General features: G+C 38.2%; 2 protein-coding genes across 4 annotated transcripts in view; one reads left to right on the forward strand and one right to left on the reverse strand.

Annotated features, from left to right (window-relative positions):
- The window catches only part of LOC116993088 (cohesin subunit SA-2-like), a 55835-nt gene extending 43099 nt beyond the window's left edge, over positions 1 to 12736 (reverse strand). For 2 of the 3 annotated variants that reach the window (XM_033053372.1, XM_033053370.1), the window contains exons 1-8: positions 12645 to 12736; positions 12358 to 12527; positions 7961 to 8045; positions 7209 to 7355; positions 5685 to 5781; positions 4611 to 4687; positions 2369 to 2440; positions 441 to 645 (exon numbers count right to left, since the gene is read on the reverse strand). In XM_033053372.1, the coding sequence (XP_032909263.1) occupies positions 441 to 645; positions 2369 to 2440; positions 4611 to 4687; positions 5685 to 5781; positions 7209 to 7355; positions 7961 to 8045; positions 12358 to 12401 (727 nt within the window). In that variant the 5' untranslated portion in view covers positions 12402 to 12527; positions 12645 to 12736. The remainder of the gene's footprint in view (positions 1 to 440; positions 646 to 2368; positions 2441 to 4610; positions 4688 to 5684; positions 5782 to 7208; positions 7356 to 7960; positions 8046 to 12357; positions 12528 to 12644) is intronic. The other variant, XM_033053371.1, reaches the window with a different exon arrangement.
- Positions 12737 to 12824: 88 nt separating this feature from the next.
- Positions 12825 to 23957, forward strand: GTPBP6 (GTP binding protein 6 (putative)). Its single transcript, XM_033051943.1, has 10 exons — positions 12825 to 13158; positions 15823 to 15960; positions 16382 to 16452; positions 17954 to 18084; positions 18774 to 18844; positions 19287 to 19445; positions 20805 to 21013; positions 22349 to 22497; positions 22808 to 22960; positions 23253 to 23957. The coding sequence occupies exons 1-10, from the start codon at positions 12825 to 12827 to the stop codon at positions 23392 to 23394; spliced, it is 1557 nt and encodes a 518-aa protein (XP_032907834.1). The 3' UTR covers positions 23395 to 23957.
- The last annotated feature ends 147 nt before the right edge of the window (positions 23958 to 24104 follow it).

The raw sequence follows: 24104 nt of genomic DNA on the forward strand, positions 1-24104 counted from the left end.
TTCTTTTTAGCACAGAGACCACAAGAATAGCAGTTCTCCAAAGGAAGCTTCTTTAGGTGAAGCATCTACTGCAACCTCATCCCATTAGCTAGCTGAGGGAGAAAAACAACAAAATAGAAAACTGTGAAAAATCAGTTACTGAAAAATATAATGCTCAGAACAGAAAAATTCTGAAATCAGTTATGTCAGGCATTAAAGAAGACTTCTTCATAAAGAAAAGGTTGTGTTAGATCTACCATATCTAAAGCATTCAAATTCAATTCAGATACACGTGGGAGCAAAGTTTATATTATAGACACTTATATAACACGCACTAGGAGGAAGATACTCCCAGTGCATAAGAGAACTGCTCCAGTAACGTTTTTCAATTTAGAGCAGTTTTCTTAGTACACAAGTCAATAAACTCAGCACCTCTTCAGTAACTCTGCAAGTGATTTTACCTGCCAAAGTGCTTGTGTGCCTGAACGCTCTGACCATGGAATCTGCTAAACCTGTAAGCAGCGAGATGATGGTGTCCATCAAGTAGTTATCATACAGGATGCTGCACTGGCACTGCTGGACAAGCACTGCAATGAATTCACAGAAATTGGCCTTGAACTTCTTCCAATAGGGTCCTGTTCTGATCAGTGGGTAGTCTTCATTGTCCTGCATAAGAAGGACAAATTGAGAGAAAACACACTAATTAGTTCTGCTTGTGCATTCACATCTCTCCCACTGAACATCAGAGAGAGTTTTGCTGACAGTCAGTTACACTTCATCCCCCATAATTTTCTCATGGTTAGTACTCCAAAGTAGGGACAAGCAACTAGGATACAAGCAAGCAGAGAGACAAAATAGCTTTATTAGAGCTACAGAGAGACAGGAGGGAGAAACTGTGTAAAGGCAGAGCAGAGTAAGTGACTTTCACTGACATAAACCATGAGCACTCCTGGCTTCTTCTACTTTCTCACAGGTAGCAGTGCTTCCCCACTTGCCTATCCTTCCTCTTCCTGCAGAAGCATGGTAAAATCCAGGCAGAAAATGAAGTGAAAAGTGGAGACAAACAACTATGGTGTGAACAGGATAGGACTGCTCTTCTCAGCAGCACTGCCAGCTTGAGCAGTATATCAGGCTAGAGCTTAAAGCCAAATACTCAGTCTATCACCTATACCACCTGCACCTGGGTCTCCAAAAACCCCTAAAGAAACAGTAAGTGGGCAATACCTTTGACATCATGCAAAAAGCAAGTTACAATAAAAACATAAGTGTCCACAGTACGATTGATAGTGCCAGGAGGAAAGTTTATTTCCTCCTGGCAGAAAAGGAGAAAGAGGGAAAGTTACATGACTTCTCACAAAAAGTAGTGGGAAGTGCACTAGACAGACTTTGTAAATGGCAGTCTCAGACAGTGTGAACATTATTTCATGTACACCTCACAGATCCCAGGAATGACTCAGAATATGAATTTACATCTTCATAGTTTCCAGGTATCGGTGGAGCCAAGGAACTCCAAAACTTCAGCCTCTATGGAAAATCTCCTCCTGAAGGCAGGCCACTGCTCAGCTGGTCCTTCACCAGTGGGCAAAAACCTTCTCAGCCCACTCCAACACAGTCACACCCAGCATAAACTCCTGTGCTTATAAAGCACGGGGCATGCTCTTTTCTCGTAGCTATGCTTCCAAAGCATCAGGGCGGCTGCTTTCTTTAAAGAGAAATGCAAATGCAGACTGATCACAGGGCTGGCTGCAACCCAAAGCACATCAGGAATTTGGAGTATGCTCCTGACCAGGCTGTAAGAGTCAGTTCAGAGCCTAACAGTAGCAGCAAGTGCCAAAACAGAAAGGGAAATGTCAAACAAGTCTCATTTAATGCTCCTTGATCATGATATGGACAGTAGAAAGAGTATCTACAACGTCAGGAAATACCTACTTTATCACCATAACTTACTTCTCAATCTGAAAAACAGCACCAAATACACAAAGTCCTCTCACCTTTTAAGAGCATTTCTACTGTCCATGTTTATCACACTGGGATCTCTTTAATGGTAACACGCACGCTATAAGCATATACACAACATGAAGGGCACACCACCTAAATTTAGGTACCTAAGTTGGGATTCTCTTAGATTTCTTTCACAACCCCTAGATTTCTGCTTCCAGAAATCAAGTCAGATTAGACCCTTAACACAGGTTCTTCCAGAGAATTATTCAAACCACTCAACAGAGCGATGTGAGCTCCTGCTCTGACTCAACCTGGAAATGTTTCCCTCTTTCACACAGAGTCTACAGAAAGAGAAGAAAGTCAAAATGAAGTGCCAACAAAGAATTTAGATAAATTTCCCACAGAAAAAAAGCTATACTACAGTTGTGGAAAACTACAACAGCCCTACCATGTCCACCGGCCAAGTAACTGTCAGGATCCAAGGATAAGCCATGAATTTCTTATATTGCAACCCAGTTTCCTGTAATGCAGGGGACAAAATTTTGAAAGCCTGTTAGTGAAATGGCACAGATAATCCATAGACAAAAGCATTACAAAACATGCAACATATTTCAAAGGCCATTAGAACTTCAGCCAATGTATGATACAGGAAGCCCACAAAAGTCAAAATAGTACATAAAACCTAAATCCTTCTCATCCAGGTTTTTGGTTATTTTTTTTAACCAATGACAGAAGAAAAACACATTTTTATATAAAACCTGAGTTGTCTTGTTACTAATAGGAGACAACTTGTTTCCAAAATTTATAAGCAAACATATACAAGGTATAACTCGCATTATTAATTCCAAGATATGGCTCCTCAGCAAGTCTAAGCATATATCCCTTTTCAGCGTTTGGTACCTAGATGCAAAACATCTAAACCCTAAAAAAATCATTCTGAGCTTTTCAAATTAGAGAGAAGTGTTTTCAGCAGTAATGTGAGTTGATTCAAAGATGTTTTCTCAACTCTGTAATTATTCCAAAACAAAAGGGATTAAATCTAGAGTTCTTTATCAGGTTCAGTGAAGCACAAGTATTTCTATCCCCATCTAGTTGCACAGTTAAGAACCAAAGTTAATTCTTCCCTTCCTAAATGTTTGACCAACAAAAAGGGAAATGGATGAAAAACTGCATAAGAAGTAAATGTCACAAACAGGAACAAAAGCAGAAGAGTGAAACAGAATATCTTAAAATAGAAGAAAAACAAAAACAGTGCACAGACAAGACTGTCTCATCACTGAGGAATACCACGGCTCACAAAGGCAAAATAAATGCCTCAATGACCATATTAAAGCCGTTCTCTGCTTCCAGTATCAGTACACGTTTTCACTGAATTACAGAAAGACTGAAATTGTATATCTGCTCAGTAACAGCAGATATCTGGCAATATTTTCCACTCTTATTACTACTTTCACTAATGTCATGAGTTTTCAAAAAAATGTATTTGAAATCACAGTAGTCCCATATGGCACTACTTCTCAACTAACTTAAGCCACTAACTTATATTTCCATCTTATTTATGAAAAAGAGAGGACTTTCTTTACAGAGCATGGAGAATACAGCTTCTAAGGCAACTACAGAACCTGCCTTTTTGCCCACCAGGACAGGTGAAAAGCTTACAGAACTGTAATATTTCCAGGGTGATGGTAACAATAATCATATCTTTGTATCCACCAGGGTGCCTGCACTATCATGAGTGTTCTTCAGGGCTAATTTAGTTGGCAAAGAAGTGCCAGACTACTAATGCATATGGCCAGACACATATAGGTTCATTTCTGTCAAAAAATTAGCCCAAGTGCTACTACACTTCTAAAGTGAAGAAAACCATATTGGCAAATTCATCCTCTTTGGGAATTTGTACAGCAGCTGGTCTTTGAGAGATGTTCAATTAAAACAAGGCTGATTGCTGCTGCTTGACAAATCAATTCAGAGGTGACAAATATGGGAAAAAAAGCACAGAAGTAACTGTGAGAGAACGGCAGAAAATTTAATGTTGCCATAATTAGTCAAGGAGTAGTCAAGCAGTGAAACATTGTGGAGCTATTTGGAGCATTGTGGAGCACATTGAAAGCTATGTGCTTTGCTTAACAATCCACAAGAAATGAGATACTCACTACTGTTTTCACAATTATCTAAAAATGTGTAATGCGTTTTTCTTATTCCATATGACATAATACAGTTATTAAAATTGCAATTGCCAGTAAAGCAGAAAGAATGCATTCAAATAAAATATCAGCTAAAAACATCTTTGAATTAACTCATCAGCAATCCAAATTAGTATTTTTTAAAGGACCTATCAACCAAACACCAAAGGAACCATTTACCTGTTGCAATGCTGGGTTATATTTACCTCTATATTTACCTCTATTATCAAAAGAACTCCTAAAAGAAAGATTCAGGAAGGCTGCAGACAGACAGCCCTAATAAAACTCTCAAAATCAAAGTCACTTACAAAAACCCCATATCCTGCTGCTGCTAAAATGGGTCATTACGACACCAAATTTCTCTTGCAAAAAACCAGGTTTATTTTACTAAATTAATAAAGTGGTAGAGAGTGCCTGATAAGCAACAGGAACTCCATCCAGGTTGGCTATTAAGGTGGAGCCTATTTTTTATACAAAAAAGACATGCAAAATCAAAGCTGCACCTACCTTATCAAAGGTCTCTGTCATTTTTCGCATGACATCCTTCTTGTACAAACTCTGAAGCATCTCTGCTGTTACCATGCCTAAAAAAGTAGCGTTTTAAAAAGAATTACTGACAACTCTACAATATTAATCAAGTCCAAACCACAGTAAGGATTTTATTAAATTTAGAAACACTGAAGAAACGGGTATTCTGTTTTATGTGTCTACAGGCAACACATATACAAAGAGACATATAAACTAATTGATCGGAAAAAGTACAGATGAACCAAAACTGAAATTCCCATTAGAGAAGTCTGTTCTGTGCTGTCTGGAAAGGCTATTTTCTCTGTTCATTTATTTACTTCAAGGACTGACTAAAATTTTTCTCACTTCTAGTCAAAAAAGCCCAAAGTATTTCCCATAAGAGAAGGCATATTAGTCAAAGACCTAGAGGAAAATAAAGAAAAAGTGTAAGAAGTACAGTTCCAGCTGCTTAAATACACTTAGAGGTTTCAAACTAACAGGACAGTCTTCTCAAAACTCTTACTTGCCATCCTGAAACATTTCACTAGCAGACGGTCCCCAGAAGTCAGTGTTTCAATGTTTGTTATGAAAGAGAGCTTTACAACTCTCTAGTAAAAGCAACTGCAATGAGGCAAGAGATTGCTTTTCTAGCCACCAAAGCAGGGAGCTGAATTTGCTAGCTGCTTATTTTCAAACAAGTATACTAGCAAAACAAAAGATACCAGGAAATATGAAACAAATGGTAACTAAAACGCTGGATTTTAATTAGAACACTCATCAAAAGCACTGTCCCTATGTGAGGATTCTGCAAAGCAATGTGACATGCTACTTCATAAACCTGACCCTGCAAACCCTTGCTCAAATACAACTCTCAGAGCTGGAATGCTGCAAGCACAAAGAATTTAACCAGCAGCATTCTTTTCTGTTTCGCCTTTCCATCTGTAGTTCATCTTAACAAACAGTACAGATTATAAGCACATGATTTACTGGAGGGAAAAATTCCATTTCAGAAAGCACACTTCAGACTCCTCTCACACACAGACAGTGGAAAGGGCTACAAAGAAGGTAAATTACCTTGACAGCCTGAGCACTGAATGAAGAAGTTGATGAGATCCAGAAGTGCCAGATTTCTGTCTTGTTTATAAGCTTCAACCCAGTCAACTACTACAGACTAGAACAGATTAAAGAAGCTCATTAGGAGAAGGAGATGAATACAGTTTGCTGCACTCCACTGAGGATACCCACAATAAAGACAAAAACTGACACTGTTCTATCTCCATTAAATTACAAAACCGAGAATAAACTCCAAGCAATTCTCTTCCATTTCTAACAGTTCTAAAAGACTCTTTCAAGTCTTAAACTGCTTTAGACAATGTTGCCTTTCACAGATGCTTTGCTTCCTGTTAACAGGGGAAATTACCACAATTTTAATAAAAGTAATATTAAAAATAAATTTTAAAAATGTCCTCATGAGTTCTTGATAGCACTGAGATAAAAATTTAATTTAGAAACAAAGAAATAAACACAAACAACAAAAAATCCACACATATATTTAACCCTGCACCATCTAATAATTAGTATTAAATTATACTAGCAATTTACCTTGGAAATTCTTTTTTTCTCTAGCACTTGATTTGTGCAGTAGGTTTGAAACAGTTCACATACTACACATAAGCCAAAAAACAACTCCAAATTTCATTTCTAGGGCAGAACAGCCTACAGCCTGTAAGTGACACGGGTTTCCTAGGACAAGCCATCAACCCACCAGTAGCTCCACAAAGGTCTAATAAATCCTAGCAGCAACAGAAGTCAAGTTCTGTTGCTTTTCCAAGACCTCCCCATGACGGTTGGCACAGCAGAAGCTAAGCTCTTCAGGGAACTCTACTGCAGCATGACAAAAGCCATCCATACAAATATCTTGGAAAAACAAAGGTTTCACATCCAAAATATAAACATACTTTTCATGTATGTGCACACACTATACACTAGCGACATATCTATAACTTTACATAAAATTATTTGGGGCTCCAGATTTTCATACACATGTACAAAGATAATACATACATGTGCTCACAGAATATGGGAAGGTGGGCTTCCTCACATTGAAGAAAATTGCTAACTATATAGATGAACAGGGAACCTGGTTATTATGCAAGCTGCTGGCAAACTGCATCGTATTGAAGGTAAAAGATTAATAGCACAAGGCAAGTACAGGGTGGAAAAAAGGAGAAAAAAAAGAAATAAGAAAAGAAAAACCTGATTTTTCAAAATTCTGGGCAACTAAAATTTGCTATTGATGGACCTTTTTCACATTTTTGTAAATAATTATTTTTTAGTATGTTAAGGCATTATTTTAGGAAGACCGGTTTAGGTAAATTTCCTTCCTCTTTTTAAATATCTGACAGCTACTTCTTCACTAATTTCCTGAAGCTGCAAGATATTCTTTCCAAGAGCCATACTCACAGCAGTTTTTCAATCAACATATTTCTTCCCTACCTAAGCCAAAATGTAAATGTTCCACAGCACAAAAATGGAAATGACCACTGTTTATTCATTTTGCTCCCACGAAGTGCTTTCAGAACTCAGTGCTAGAAATACCTGCATGGCCTGCTTCCCCATGCTAACCACTTCAAACAAGGTAACTGCCTCAACCACTTCGCCATTCTGCAGCTGGCTCACTCTTCTGCTACCGGTAGAATTCCTCCTTATGTTCTCACACTGTTCTCGGACCTTCCGCTTCTCTCTCTGAAACAAGTACACAAAGCATGTGAGAAAACACAACACAAAACAGACCTTCACAGATACAAGGTTATTTTGCTCTTATTGTAATCACTTCCCCAGGCTGCTCAGTTTTATGCCCCAAGGACCCCAACAATTCCTTACTAAGCATGACTGCACTAAAAGGGGATGAAAGAGAGGATTGCCAGTTTGAATTTTACTCTTAACAATGAGTCATAATCATAGGAAGGTATAACAGGAAAGAAGTTTTTGTACAGTTGCACACTACCCAGAAGGCAGTTTTCAGTGGCAGCTGTCATTTCTGAAGAATAGAAGGCAAGCACAGAAGCTCTTCTACATCTTTTCACTCACAGGTTAAACTCACTACCTGCAAATTAACATCAGTTGCACATAAAGCACAGAAAGGAAAAGCACATGCAGAAATGAACTGACTGTTCAAAAACCAGCATTGAGGCTCTGCTGCCAATGGAATTTGAGGGTCAGGCTGTATCCAGTGACCAGCTTTTATATACAATGTGATTGCTGTATGCAATACTTAATTTTGTAACAACTGAATGAGACACAAAACTCCAAGAGAATTAAAACTTCTAAAAGCTTTAAAATGGACTTACTGGTGTTTTCAGGTTGCCATTTCTCACACAGTTGCCATTCTGTGCAGCAGACTCGGGCACAGTCTCATCATGCACAGCATTCTCTCTAAGGTGTAACAAACATGTTGAAGGGGTTAGCAGTAAGCACTCAGAGCTACACACTTCAGGACAAAACCAAAAGAAAATAAAAGCAAGTACATGTATTTTAGTATTTTTAATTCATTGTTTAGAAGTGGTGACAATTTGTCACTTAAAGCTAAACAGCCAACTTTAAAAGTAAAACAGAAATTTGGGGCCTTTTTTCAGACTATTGGCTTTCCTGAAAGACATGGAGATAATTAGAAAACCAGCAAAGCTATCAAAGGTATCAAGGAAGTATAAAGAAAGTAAACAAAACAGAAAGGTGATGTTGACTTAATGCAGCCTTTGTTCACTTAAGAGCTTAGCACCGTGAACCAACAAAACAGGCATTCACTCAGTGGGTGCCCTAAGCTAAACAAGGCAGAAACAATTGATGGATCTACATTTTGAAATGAGAGGAAGAAATTTATTTACTTTGTTTACAAAACATGCTGAAGAAAAAAGACACATAAAAAACTTCAGTTTCAGGTCATTGCTAATATCATGGGAATAATTTTATAAAGAAAGATGCACCTGCTGGGAGATCTGAAGCCATACATTTATCTGCAATGAAACCATGCCATTTTTCATCATTCCCAATGCTAACAATGTGCTTTGCCAAAGGTCATGTTTGAGTAGACGAGCTGGATCCCACTTGTGCAGCAGGTCCAGTACTGGAAGCTGGCTGCAATGGCCTCCTTTAAACTACAGTGGCCAGGACATGAAGCCAGTTGACTTGTACTACAGGAAGGCACAAAAAGAAAGTAAATATGACAGTGTACAATTTCTTCTATTTTTGTGATACTACTGCAACAATAGAGTGTACTAACACAAACGACCACTTTACAAACAAAAAAACAGTGTGTTACACTATCAGATACAGTCAACTCTCCAGCATTCAGTGCTGGCTAACACATGGAGAATTAACTGCTCTATGGATGCAGAGCCAACTCAACTCCGCCTAGGTTTATCAATGCCAGATAAGTATTTCTATCATTCTTCTTCCCTTGTTTTGCAAAGCAAATTCTGAGACTGAATAGCATCAACTGCAGGACCAAGGTTCTGACATTATTTTGTTGGTAAGAGCAGACAGGTTTTTATTTAAACATGTCTCTGTTTACTTTTTTGATCTATTGTAACACTTCAAGAAGTCATGTACAATGAGGCTCCCAAAGACTTCTATAAAAATTATATATAAATATAAAATTGCACAAAAATATATAAAATTTCTAAATACTATTATGTATATGCTGATCTTCCCTAAAGAGAAATGTCCCATGAAAGTTAAATTCCATTAATTACTTATTATAGAAAAGTTCAAAACATGCCACAGTGTTTGATAGATGGAAGCAAAGAAAATAATTCAGGATGAACCAACCCTTATATGAGCTGTCTGGACTTCTGCATGCAAAGAGTGGGATAAACTATAGCTCCCATCTGAGTCAGCATTCTATAAGCAATCATTCACAAAAGTTTTCAATTGTCTTCTTTGATATAAAATTGCAAGCCACAGAGATTAAGTATCCCAAGTACCACCAGAGACCTCCCAGCTGAAAAGAACAAACAGCAAGGGACAGCAATATGTATTGCATTTCTTGGTGCCAGTTTGCTCTTCTCAGATTCTTCTACAGACCACAAAACCAAAAAGAATCCAAACATGTTTGGCAAGAAGCTGTTTCTCCTATGTGATTAAATCCTTTCACTCTTGATTTCAAAGCAGAATACATCACTCTGGGGCTGGACTAACAGGTTCTTACTTGTACTGTTTCACTGGAACTGCAACTAAGGTGCCAGCCAACACCACCCATGGTAACATGGGTTACCAGTTTCTGCATTGTATCTCAACACAACACTCAACACACCTTCAAAATCTTTTCTCATTACAAGTACTATTTAGCAACTTACTCCACCCCATAATGAAGATAAATGTACTACATTTGATTATAGCAAGTGTATTTGAGTCCAAGTTGGCTTAAAACACTTAAATAATTCAAAAATCAGAACTGCCACAGGAGAGCTCCATCAAGGACTTGTCTGATCACGTACTGCTTTTAGTATCTCTGTCTAGAACATACTTCTTTCAAGGTTTAATTCACGCCTTTTTCCCAAGAACATCCTGAAGAACAGCACTCTGGACAGTATCTGCTGGCCTTGTGCTACTTGTTTAATCTCTTATGCCAGACAAAAGGGGGCCAACAAAGTAAGGAAATGCCTGGCATATGGAACAGCATGTTAACAAAGCTCAGCAAAACCTCCAAGAAAGGGAAGACCACAGAACTACAGTTCCCTCATGCTGGGTCAAATAAACACCAAATTAAACATATCTGGGGCGAAACCTGTTAGAGTAACTGTTACCCAGGCAACTAAACGTCTATCTTAAGCACACAACAAATTTAACTAAGCACTAAATACTAATATTGAAAAGCCATTTAGTTTCTGAACTGTTTTGGTTATCAGTGCATCACAGCGCATAGCTGTGCCCCTGAAGCACTGGACAACAACAGACAATTTACACAAAAGAAGAGGGGTTTTTGTTAATACAGATGCTACTAATATTCATGTTATTCATGTTTCTCCTTTCTCTCTCTTTTCTTTTTTTTTTTTTTTTTTTTTTTTTTTGTAGCCTTTTGCAGTAAGGCTGTTAATAAGGCCAGTACAAACACCTGCAGAAACTAGACCAACACCTAGAAACTGAACCCCTGAAACCACTGAGCAATTAAATGGGATATTTAAACGGAACTTTCATTTGCACAGCTACATTTCTGTTGAAGAAACTGCTAAAAGAATTAAGACATCCTCTTCTCTTCTTAAGCAAAATAGTAACTACTGTACCTACATATCTCACTTAACACTATATTTTCAACCACAGGAGTGCAATGGTAGGTTTGACAAATTTTGAACTAGCTGGTTTTTTTTTTCCTCCCCTTGTTATTCTACGCCATGTTAAGCACTTCTGCATGCATACATTCACTGCTTCAAGCACTGGGAGAAACAGGTCTCAGCCATTTAGTTTGGTTCCATCAGCAACCAATAAGAAAGGATAAGCAGAATGCCATTACAATTTCCACCTTTATACCCTGTTACATATGGCTCAGAGACTCATTTCTACCTTGTGCTCCTACTACAATATTGTCCTTCCACTAACACTTGAAGTATCACTGATAAGATAAAACACTTGAAGTACGAAGGAAGCCACATCTAATCCTCAGACACAATACTACTGTGATAACCTCTGAATTCAGTTTGCTTATCTTAATGAACGTTTAGAATAGATTTGGTGATTCACACTTGAAAACTACCTCTTTATCAAGGAGTCAATATATTCCTTTTGCTGTGTAAAAGGAACAATTATTCCACTGATGCTGAAAGAATCCTACCTGTAAATTTTTAAAATTATAAATTTCCAAACAACTAGTACATCTTTTAGAAGCAATATAAGAAGCTCCATTAAGCATCTGCCACGTGCCTGCCTAACACTTCTGAAGGTGAAAGGTTGTTTTCAGATGAAATATACTGGAATGGACATATGGGAAGCTATACATGTCAACATGGGCTACAAGTCTCTTACACTTCATTAGAGCATAATGAAGCAAAATACATGGAGCAGATGGGCCCAGAACATTACAGATCAGCAAAAACTGCCCTGCAATGATTTCAAAGCACACAACAGTGAACATCTAAGAAGTTTACTCTTTGAAACCAAACAAGAAATGCCTAAATGTTTTTACTTTACCTTTTATTTATTTATATTTATTCCAGTAGAACTTCTAATAACCATTGTGTAAACAAGGATATGAATACTTTATCTCATCTCAACAGATGACTAAAAAATGTATTATAAAAGGGAGAAGACATGATGGATCCCTGATAAAAACAACGCAAAATATATAGAAGCAATGCTCCCAATCAACACCTACAGGGAGCCTACAGATTACTTGGCACTCTTCCCCCTCAGCATCCCCAAATTCTCCAATGAAGGGAACAATGCACTGACAATGAATCTGCCCTTTTTTTCCGAAGGTAGGGTGCACATTTGCACTGTGGTGAATAAGGCACAGAAAAGCTTGCAAAGCCAAGGTCCTGACAAACAGCATGAAACCCATTAAGAAGATGCTAAATAGTACATGAAATGAAATAAAATTAAGATACTAGCAACAAAGCACAATGCACAGCAAATCCCTTTTTTCCCCTTTCCCCCCAAGATGACACACTACAGCCTGCGGCGGTATCTGCACGGCACAAACCCAAGGGACAGCACCCTAATTCACCAAGAGATCTCACAGGCAACCAGCTCTTACTTTCGGCTGGGAAGGTTACTGGCTGCGTTGGGCTCGGCTATCATTTCCGCTACATCATCCTAGCAGCACAAACAAGCTGACACGACCTTCAGAGGGAACTTCGCCGCAATCGAGAGCCTGAAAAACTTTCACAACCCTTCGGCTTTTGCGAGCGGAACAGCGGCCGAAAACTGTCAAGAAAGGCACAAAAAGACATTTAATTCCAAGCAAACCAGGACAGTAACAGGGCCCCCTCCAGCACACCCCCTTGGCAGAAGAGGAGGATGAAACAAAGAAATTAAACCTACTGACCACCCCGCCGTCTGTCCCGAGCGCTGCAGCGCGGCCGGCCCGGGCCGGAGTCAATCACGGCTGGGCCCGGCAGGCGCGGGCAGCGCTGTCACATGGGCGGCGGCGGCGCTTCCGCAGCGCCCGGAAGGACGCGGGCACTGACGGTCCCTCCCCGCCGCCCGGGCCCGGCCGTGCCGATGGGGCCCGCCCGCCTCTCGTGGTCGCTGCTGCTGCGCTGCCGGCGGGCGGCGGCGGCTCTGGGCGCGCCCCGGTGCCGCTCGCTGCCCGCCCGCCCGCTCAGCGCCGCCGCCCTGCTCCGGGCCCCGCTGCGCCCGCCGGGCACGGGCGGCGGAGCGCCGGGGAACGGGGCGGCGGGCGCCGGCGGGGATGAGGAAGGAGAAGAGGAGGATGAGGCGGAGCTGGAGGAGCTGCTGGGCCCGTCTCCGCTGGCGCTGGGGCCCGGCGCCCAGCGCGTCGCCATCGTGCACCCCGCGGTCAAGTGGGGCCCGCAGAAGTCGCCGCTCACCACGGGTGCGGGGCTGCGGGGGCGGGCGGGCTCCCGGAACGCTGGATGCATTCCTATACGTGCAGGGGTTCGCAATGGACTGCCCTGGGAGGTGGTGGAGTCACTGTTCCTGCACGTGTGTGAGGAAAGACTGATAGGAGCACTGATACTGATAGTATTGGCATGGTGGTCGGGTTGAACTGGATGATCTCAGAGGTCTTTTCCAGCCGAGCTCATTCTGTGGCTGTGCCGGTGGTGTGAGGTGACCCGCTGACACATGCGGCTTGCAAAGGGCAAGCTTGGATGGAAGGTCGCGGTCGCTCTGTCCTTCTTTGACAACTTTTTAAAGACAAGGAGCTGTCAGTGAGTGTTGGCAGGTTTGTGGTTTGACTTGCAAGCCATGCTAGCTGTATTTTGGACTGCAGAATGCCTCAATGCGGGTTGGTCAGGGAAATAGTCGGTGTCCCCCTCATTAGCACAATGTTAATTGCCCTCAGTCGTGCTGCCTGCCCGGGTGCTGCTGCCTCTGGCCTTAGGCTTGCCTCGAATTTGGCTGAAGAGCAGCAATACCCTCCTGTCCAGAGAAGAGAGTGCAGTGAAGTCTTATATAAATCCTCTCGGGGATTTTAGTGATTCTATGCAATTACTTAGTGATGCAGTCACTGATAATTCCTCTGTAATGACTTCTTTTAGGACTACTGTTAAGTTTCTCTTAGAAATTGTTGTAACTAGCTAATATCTAAGCATTAATCACACACAATTAAGATACATTATGAACTTGAGGCTTCTCTTTGAACACTTCTCTAATTATAAGGCTGCAATGTAAATGACGAAGGCATCTTGTAAGTTAGCTTTTTATGTACAGAATCATAGAATGGTTTGGCTTGGAGGGAACCTTTAATGTTTCTCTAGTCTGACCTCCCCTGCAATGAGCTAGGACGTCTTCCACTGACCAGGTTGTTCAGAGCTCTGTCTATTCTGGTCTTGAATGTTCACGGGGAATGTTTACAGGACTACTACCTCTCAGGGCAATCTGTTACAGTGTTTCACCACTCATTGTAAACAACTTCTTTATATCAACTATTGCAACAGGTCCTGCTAAATAGTCTGTACCCATCTTTCTTAAAAGCTCCTTTTATGTACTAAAAGGCCATAAAAAGGCCTTCCCAGGAGCCTTCTTCAAGCTGGACAGCACCAACTCTCCCAGACTTTTCTCATAGGAGAGGTTCCACCTGTCTGATCATCTTAAATGATCTGGACCTGCTGCAACAGTCCACGTCTGTTTTGTGCTGGGTACCCTAGAGCTGGATGGAGCACTGCAGGTGGAGTCTCACCAGAGCAGAGCAGAGGGGCAGAATCCCCTCCTCACCCTGCTGGCAACACTGCTTTGGATGCAGCCCAGAGCACATTTGGCTCTCTGGGCTGCAAGCACACAGTGCTGGGTCGTGTCCCGCTTCTCATCCACCACCACCCCCAAATCCTCGGCAGGGCTGCTCTCCATCTGTCCATCCCCCAGCCTCTATCAATATACAGGGGCATTGCCCTGACCCAGATGCAAGATCTTGCACTTTCTGATCCTCACTAGTTTTCTGTGGGCCCACTACATGAGTCTGTCCATGTCCTTCTGGATGGCAAGAGACAGTTTGTATATTCATACTCTTTCATTCCAATTTATTATGTGATGAACCTAAATCTTGTTTAGTTTTATTAGCACTGGTAATTCTAACAAATTGTCACTTTGCAGAATAAAGTTTTTAATCTTTTTGGAATTGACATGACATAATTTTACAGCTAAAAAGTAGGTAAAATATGAAGGCAACTTTCTATCCAAACATACAGAAAAATAGCAGTGGTCCCTTTCCGTTTATTTAGGTCTTCCAGATGAAGAGCCTGAAGTCTGAAAAAATGTTTTGGAATTATTTTTGAAGTGCCACAGATACAACAGGAAGTCTGTATTTTACAAGAAACATGAAAAATATGAGTAAAAATTGATTGTGATTATCTTTAAAAATATGTTACTTTTTCGACCAATGTAGACTATTTAGTATATAAATTATGTTTTGCTGTCTAGAGAAACAAATTTGTTCTAAAGGGGAAAAGTTTGGTGTATCAAGACTAGAATTGCTGACCTGATATTCTTGTGTAGTCTTTATGATTTCACAAAGTCCTCAAAAATCATTGCTTTGCAGTGTAGATGTTAACAATTCAAAAGTAATGGATGAACCAGAATACAGGATTCAAATCTGCTGGTTTTAGCAAGTCACAAACCAGTTCAGGTCCCTCATGAATAAATGGATGTGAAGTTAGCAGCAGGAAATGCTGTATTAGTCATTCCCAAATTATTGCTGCAAAACAGATTTTCCAACTAGTTATTCATTTCACTTGTTGAGGAGAAAAGCTTGGTGATTTCTTTCCTGGCAATACGATTAAAAATCCTCCAAAGCCAACAACCACAGAAGTAATTTATACCATCAGAAAGATGCTTTGTGGGATAAAATTGCATCAGACCATTCAATTACTCTCATTAGAGGTGAGACACTTCATTCCTTGTGCTAGAGGTTAAAAGAATTTCAGTGTAGCTTAGTCTTTCCATGTTAATGCATATACTGTAATTATTGAGATCTAAGCAGAGTTATGATGGTACATTGTAATATTTATTTCTTTTTTCTCTTATTGCTATGTTCCTGTAGCTGAATTACAGATTGCAGAAGCCGTTGCTCTTGTAGATACTCTTCAGAACTGGACAGTTTTAGATAAAACAATTCTTCCTACAAAAAATCGCAACAAGAAGTTTGTTTTTGGCAAAGGAAACTTTCAGGTTTTGACAGGTAAGGACTGAGATCTTTTGGCACTGCATCACGCTAAATGGAAGACTTTTGCAACCAAACTGTTCAAGGATAGGTGTGAAAGCTGAAGAGAGGGAGAATTTTGTTTATCCATCATGCAGTTCGCATAAATGTGAATTTTTAAGGTTACAAAAGCAATGCAGAATAGACAATAACCCCTGGTCACTGAAAATGTGTGAGGCAACTTAATCCATAACTTTATGTGATTGACAGTAAGTGAAACTGATGCTGTTCTTGGCACAGTACTAAATTAGCAATTACAACTCCTCTGTGAACAAAGAAGATGGTGCCATTTGATGTTTTATGAGTATTCTGCTCAGTGCAAAATAGTTTATAGTCTGGGCATTTTAAAAAGAGAATTGACATTTAACACTCTATTTTGCAATCATTTTCCATCTTTTAGAAAAGATTAAAAAATTGCCCCATGTGACAGCTGTCTTCTTGAATGTGGAAAGAATATCTTCACTAACAAAGGTAATTAAATATAATATCAAATCATATTCTTTGCATCAGTATTATTTGGAAGCTATTGATGTTGGGAGAAGTGGTCAGTTAAGATTCTGAATTTGCAAATATTAATATATGAAGCAGCAAGACTGAGTGTTGTTGAAAAGAATCTTAATACCAATTGCATTTGTCCAGCTGATATGTGTTTGCAGCTCTTGTGCATTAAATTTTCCAGCAGCTTAGAATAATTTATTATAGACTCTGCTCCCACATTTGACACAGGCCCTATTTAAAATGTTGAAAAAGTTATTCAAGGTGGGTTTTGCCAAGTGATGTTGTTAACACAGCTTTTGTTATGAAGAATCTCAATATTAGCTGTGTGCTCAAGTTTCTATATTTATAATGGATAGCATATTTTTTTCCTGTGCTGTGGATGCTGAATTGTGTTTGAATATCAGGTGTAAATTCAGAGCAAGCTTATAGCTGAATGTTTCAAATACTTAAACTTTCATTCCTAACCTTAAAAAGAAGCATTGAGGGGTACAGCATACTTCAGTATTTTAAAACTGGCAGTAAAACAACTGGTACGTGAACTACAGATACACTTGGACAAACTGAAATAAAAATTTTTTTAGGTTTTTAGTATGTACAGCATCATGTGGGATGTAAAGTGTGTGCAAACTCTGCAAGCAAACATTAATGCTTTGCGGTAGTTTTGAATGGTTTCCCTGATTATAAAATGAAGAGATGACAAATACCTCTAACAGATGGTTATTCAAGTGCTTCCACTTGTTGATGAAAGGGATGTTAAAAATGTTTCAATTTCCTAGTTTTTAGGAAAACTATGTTATAGTATGAGTTCTTTTAGTACTAGATTTGCTAAAAATTGTTTTCACGAATATAGCTCTTAAGAGCAGTTAAATAGGGTTGACTCAAGAAAGTGTTTGAGAATATGGATACAAGCATTCTGGATTTTAGAGATGGCATAAGGGAACTACTGCATGTTTTAAGTGTCTTTTGCTGAATTAGAGCAAGGATGAGGCATTTGGGGTTTATTAAGTATTTCATTAAAAGTTTGCTATTAAATAATTTTCCTGCATTCCTCTCTATTTGTTTGCAAGTTTTTCTTTTTCTTGCAAGTTTTTTTTTTCTTTTCCTGTGTTATCCCTAGTCTTTTCTATTCCAGTATTTCATAATTATTTTTTATGAGGATTTAACCACTGACATTCTTGATTCTGAGATATGCTGTAAGACTTGTTGCAAGAATCCATAAAGGACGGTGGAAGGATTCTCACTGAATTTGATGAGCCTAGACATGAAGTTCTACTTTCTAAACTCTCTTCAGCTCCTCTTTTTCTGGTCAACCAAATTTTGCCTTTGCATGCTCATAATAATGCAGTAGAAACCTGAAATCCTGCGAGTTCAGGTGTCCATCAGCTAACTAACTGTACTTGCTGTGTAGGAATTGATCTAGTGATACTGTGGGGGACAGAAGACATCTCGATTATTTTGTCTTACATGGCTAAAGAAAGAACTAGAAAGTGCCTGGGGCGTGCAAGTCTTTGACAGATACACTGTGGTACTTCACATTTTTCGCTGTAATGCCCGGACGAAAGAAGCAAAACTGCAGGTAGCATTGGCTGAAATTCCACTTCTCAGGTACCTGGGGCTGTGCAAATCACATACTCATATCTGTATGTTTTAGTGACTATTTCTTTACAGTAACAAAACCAAGCAATATTTACTGTAAAGAAAAAGTACATAGGGTGTTCAATGATTGGAGTACAGAATTATTTACTGTAAAGTCATTATCTTAAGCTTCTGCAGTGCTGACAGGCAAAACCAGAATGTGTTCAATAATCTTACAAAATGTATTTTTCATTAAAGTTCCTGGTTCTTTCTAAGACACAGGATGGATTGCAAGAATACGTAGAAATTGGATATGTATATCCCATATAAAAATTTGTTGAGTTTAATAAGGACAGCTATAAACAAGGAAGATTAATTTGTGTTTAAATTTTCTATATTTCTGCATTATGGGTCATAGAAATGTGTACATGGCAGTTGATGTGAGTTATGTGGATGTTTTAGAGGTGTATTTGGCTCTCTGAAATTTCTGAATAGCAGTTATAGTTTACCAAGAGAGTTGTATGCTTTTTCAAGCTACAGTTGAACCAGAACAATCTGGAATTTTTTTCCCAGGCTTCTTGCCATGAGCAGGTTTTATTTACAACTCAGTCATTTAGTGGTTGTATTTGTACTATCAGAATACCACTACTGCTTCACAATGTTTAGGTATAACTGGATTAAAGAAAATTGCTTCTAATTAACTGTTACTCTGCTGCCAGGTCAAATCTGAAAAATGAGGCATCTCAGCGAGATCAGCAAAGAGGTGGTTCAAGATACATCATGGGCTCAGGTAAAGTAAATATTGTCATGATTTAGAGGATTTTTTTCCTCCATAGCTTTTAAACAAATTTAGTTGCATTTTATTTTATTTGGAGGAGGTCAGGAGGAAAAACAGTGCGTCTAATTAAATAAATATGCAAAAATTTATTGGAAAGTAAGTTAAATAATAAGGTTTGGGTCTTTACTGGTCAAGTTTTTTGATTACTGAGTGGTCAAGGATAAACTATTTGCTTGCCACAGGGATTTTTCATAAGTGTACGTGGATATTTTAGAGTGGTTAGCACATGTTTTATAATTACTTACTCACTTTCTTAGACAAGAATACATGGGTTTAGTGGCTTATTTTGAACTTCAGAAGCCCTAGTGCTAACTCACTTGATTTCCAAATATATCACTTTCTTTGTAGTTTCTCTTGTAAACTATTCTGCCAATTACTCATTTGTATTTTTCAGGTGAAACATTTCTAGAAACACAGAATCGTGTCTTGAAAGAAAGAGAACTTAAAATTAGGAATGCCCTGGAGAAACTAAGGAGAAAAAGGGCTTTACTTAGGACTCGGCGCAGAAAATTCGAGTTCCCGATCGTATCGGTAATGGGCTATACCAACTGTGGTAAGCAAAACCTCCTGAAATCATAACACAAAAGAGCTTATATTGTCTTATTTTTAATTAGGAACTCTAGCCAGATTCTCATTTATGTGTGTATAGGCTTAGTATTTTAATTAGTTTTTTTAATTATGTAATTAATATTTGTCAGTTAGGATGTAGTTATGATAGCAAACTAAGCTGCTTGGTTTTTTTCAGTCTCAAAGAGATGTTTCAGAGAAATGCCTAGTACCTATTGTGCCAAAAAGATTTTATCTACAGTGCTGAAGACTGCACTGTTAATGTCCCTTTGTATGAATTTCTACTAGTTGATCAGAATGGGTGCATGGGTGTTCAGATCACCATGAGGACTTGAGGCATAGAAAGACAGTTGAGATTTGGCTATTGATATGAGAAACCTGCTTAAGGAGCACCGTAGCTTTTCATGGACTATGTGTAGCATTCTGAGATGTGTTCCTAGGAGAATCCAAATAAAGCTAAAGGATTTTTTTTCTGATTTTTTTGGTTTGGTTCAGTTTTTTAGCTTACACAAGTGAGTTGTTACTCAAGGCATAAATAGACTTTGGACTAGACACTTTTTTCAGGTTGGATTATCTTTAAGGCAATTTCATTTTCTTATTCAACTTCTTTAAAAAAAACAAGCCTATCTTGCACTAATTTTGTTATGACTTGTACACTCAAAGATTTGGATTATACTGTATGTTTTTCTTAAATGTCATACTTCCATACTTTTCAAACTGAAGATTCAAATATATAGATAGCTATAGATATAGAACAGTTTTGTATACGCATATTTGAAATACTGTAATTAGGCTATATACTGAGCACTTTAATGACTAATTATCTGAAATATTCATTGAGTCAAACAAATGTCTCTAGTATTATGTTCATGAGGAAATGCTCAATAAAGGTCTCAGCCTAATGAAGTATCTATTATTAGCACTTCTCTATTTTTTTATTTAGCAAGTAAATTGTTTCATTTGACAACAGAAGCACTGAGGGGTGTATGAGTGCATGCTTCCTAATGCTGTTGTAGCAGTGCTCTTCAGAGAGTCTTACAGGTGAGAGATGTGAATAGGTCACTTTGCAGGTAGGATCAGTCTTTGATCATGCTGTGATTTCACAGCACAGCTGTAGATACCAGTATGTGATTACATATGTCACCCTAAACCCAATTCCAAGTTGTAAAATGTAAGACTGGCTTTGGATACCCTAACATCATATAGATAACTACCTGATCACAAGCTACAATTAAACAACTCAGATGTAAAATTGTATGTTACATCACACATTTCACCTGAGTCTTGCAAATTAAATTTTACTTGGAACAAGCCATTAAAATTTTGTCCTTTTTTATTTAATTAGGAAAAACTACTTTGATCAAAGCCTTGACTGGGGAAGCAGGACTTCAACCCAGAGATCAGCTGTTTGCCACTCTGGATATTACAGCCCATACTGGCTATCTGCCCTCACATATGGCAGTTATTTATGTTGACACCATTGGGTTTCTGACTGATCTTCCACATAATCTGGTTGAGTCATTTTCAGCTACACTAGAAGAAGTGGCTTACTCAGTAAGTAGTAGACTATAAAAATTGAGAAATTAAATTAATCTCCTTGTAGATAATCCTCATCCCTTCAAAACAGGGCAAGTTAATTGACATGCTGTTCTTAGCAAAGTATCTGGCTGACTATAGTAAACTCCTGAGATAATGATGTAAATATCTTAAGATATCTTAATTTTCTGATACTTTATTTATGCAGAACATACAGTTAGGAAGGGGTTTCAGAAAGGGCTTATTTGGAGTATATGTGTCCATCTCCATGATACTTAAACCAGATAAAGCAGATTTTTCTGATAAAATATCTGAACAGTGCATCCAAGTGAGTCAAGGCTAGCTTTCCTAGAAGTTAAAAACTAAATAAAGCACTTGAAATTACTTGGTGTTAACTTAAGGTTTCCTTTAGAGCTACAAGTGGGTGACTGTGATGTGATGCAGGCAGCATGTAATGAATATAAATGTACTTCAGCAATTATTTTCTCATTAAAGTTGTTTTCCTGTGTTATAACAAAGTGTAAAGCTGCATACATACACACAGACATTCAAACAAAAACCCTGTATTATGAAAGGTAATGAAATTCAGTGGTAGCTAGATCACAGAATGCTGCTAAAGATTAGACTTCACCATGTAATAGTAGGGCTTTCAAAATCTGGCTGAAACCACCCTGTTTTTCACTTACTTCTAATTATTTTTCAAAAGTTTGAAGCAATGTCTTGAGCAAAGATGATGAAACAATTTGAATGCAAATGTTGAGTTTGGTTGCTTGGTTTTTATCATGGCAAACATTATATATATACTTGAAACTGGTAATTTTTGTATAAAGCTTTTTAGTGAAGCATCAGTAATAGTATCCTGGGAGTTAAGCATAAAGATAACCAATATTTTGTATGTAAAAAATCAAATTGCAAGTTAGATGGACGTTCTTTTCCCTCTGTTTTTGAAACAATTTTGCAGCCATTACTCTTCTAAAAGCTTTTTTTAAGAGATTGCTCTTATTAATCTGTTTTTGAATCCTTATTGTTACAAAGCCTTGGCTTTGAAGAAAATGGATCAGTTATTATTTTAAATCTGATTCTGTAACTAGCTTGATTGACATTTCCTTCAGGTTTGTGGGAGGCAATTTGTACTCACTATAGGTGGAAGACTTAGCTTCAGATTTAGCCGCAGATTTTCTTCCATCATGGTCTCAGAAACAGTAGTTTAATACTGTTTTAGCAGTTAATTTTACAGTGCTAATCTGCCAGTGTATTATCAAGTAGGGAAGTATTTTACATGAATTATCAATGCAAAAATGGTATACTGTCTCTACAACCTGCTAACAGGTGTTGTATATTGATCTTTGCTAGGATCTGATAGTTCATGTGAGGGATATAACTCATCCAGAAACTGTCCTCCAGAAAGCAACTGTTCTGTCAGTTCTGAGGAATCTTAATCTTCCTAGCCATTTACTGGACTCAATGGTAGAAGTTCATAACAAAGTGGATTTGATAGAAAGGTAAGCAAGAGATGCTAAGTGTACTTAAACATTTCTTATGTTCTGGAAGATTTTTAATTCTTAGTCTAGAAAAGAGATCCCATACTTCAGAATATATTTAATAGTGTTTCTCAATCTTTTACATATGTAACTATGGTCTGAAAAAGAATTAATTATCTTTTAATTACAAAAGAAATCACTTGAGTCATACAAGAAGTGGCCTCTGTAGAAGGTGTCAGTACAAAGTAACTCAGTTAAATTGTCCATGCTTGGAATATTTTCACAACCTAATCTTCATGAATAAATGTGCTGGCAATTAATTTTCTTTCAGGTATAAACCCGCTGAAGAAAATGCTTTAGCTGTTTCTGCTCTGCATGGGCATGGTTTAGAAGAACTGAAACAAGAAATAGAGAAAAAAATATTGGCAGCAACAGGGAAGAAGATTCTAACAGTTAACATCAACTTAGAGGGACCTCAGCTAAGGTAGATAATTCTAAATCACATTAAGGACTTGGAGAAATATGAAATACTTAATCATTCATGTCTTAAACTTTTCAAATCATATATTTATTTTAATCTGCATTAAGAATAACAGAGATAATTATCAATGTTTTGTGACCTATTAACAAAAAAATTAACTCCATTAGAGAAGTGAAGCAAAGCACTTAATCTTTTAAAGTGTTACCTAGATAGGAACCTTCTGACGTAAACCAAAAGTCACACTTTGTGCAACGTGTCATACTTTTAAGATGCTAATATGTTTTTACATTTACAGTTGGCTCTATAAAGAAGCAACAGTTCAGGAAGTAGAGGTCATGCCTGAAGAGGGCACAGCCAGGGTGAAGGTGATAATCGGCAGTTCTGCTTTTGGCAAATACAAAAACCTCTTTCCCAACAGCAAGATTTTCATGTCATGAAACTGCATCCTGTTCTAAGAGAAGAAATTTATCTCCTCAAGAGGATGTGAAATGAAGTGAACGACCTGTTAGTCTCACTGCTGAATAGTTTATTTTTCTTCCCCACGTGATGTTTTTGGCACATTTTAGAGATGGACACTGTTTCAGAAAACTTCTGTATGGAAACAATAAGAGCTTTGAGCTTAATGTGGTCAGCAAGTACCAGGACAGCACTAAATATTTTATGTTAAACCTGTTGCTGGCTATAAGCTGAGTACCTCAAACACATGGAATGGCATCTGACTTAATCTTCAAAAAAGTACCAAGTTTCTTGTATCATTTAAATAAAGCTTTTTATTGCCTTTTTTATAAGAAAATAGTATTTATTATAGTTAAGGTGTTTCAGATGCTCTTTGGAAAAATGAAAGTGAACAAAATGTTAGATGTATATAAATAATGAAGACAAATATGTGCTAAGGTAGAATGCATGAATGTAAAATAACTGCCATGTCTTATTGCAGTGAAGAAAAAAAAAATCAATTAAGGCATTAAATAAAGTAAGCTGTGAACATCTTTTGCCCATACAGGTTTCTTGCCTACAGTAATTTATTCAAAACACCCATTACTGTGTCAGTTCTTGGAGAAAACATTTAAGGTACAGCAAACTTTTTTACAGAGGAAAGCAAAAGGGAAAAAGCCCACAACAGATCCACTTCTTAAGTTATGAATTA

This window comes from Catharus ustulatus, chromosome 2, assembly GCF_009819885.2.
Source record: "Catharus ustulatus isolate bCatUst1 chromosome 2, bCatUst1.pri.v2, whole genome shotgun sequence".
Taxonomy (NCBI): domain Eukaryota; kingdom Metazoa; phylum Chordata; class Aves; order Passeriformes; family Turdidae; genus Catharus; species Catharus ustulatus.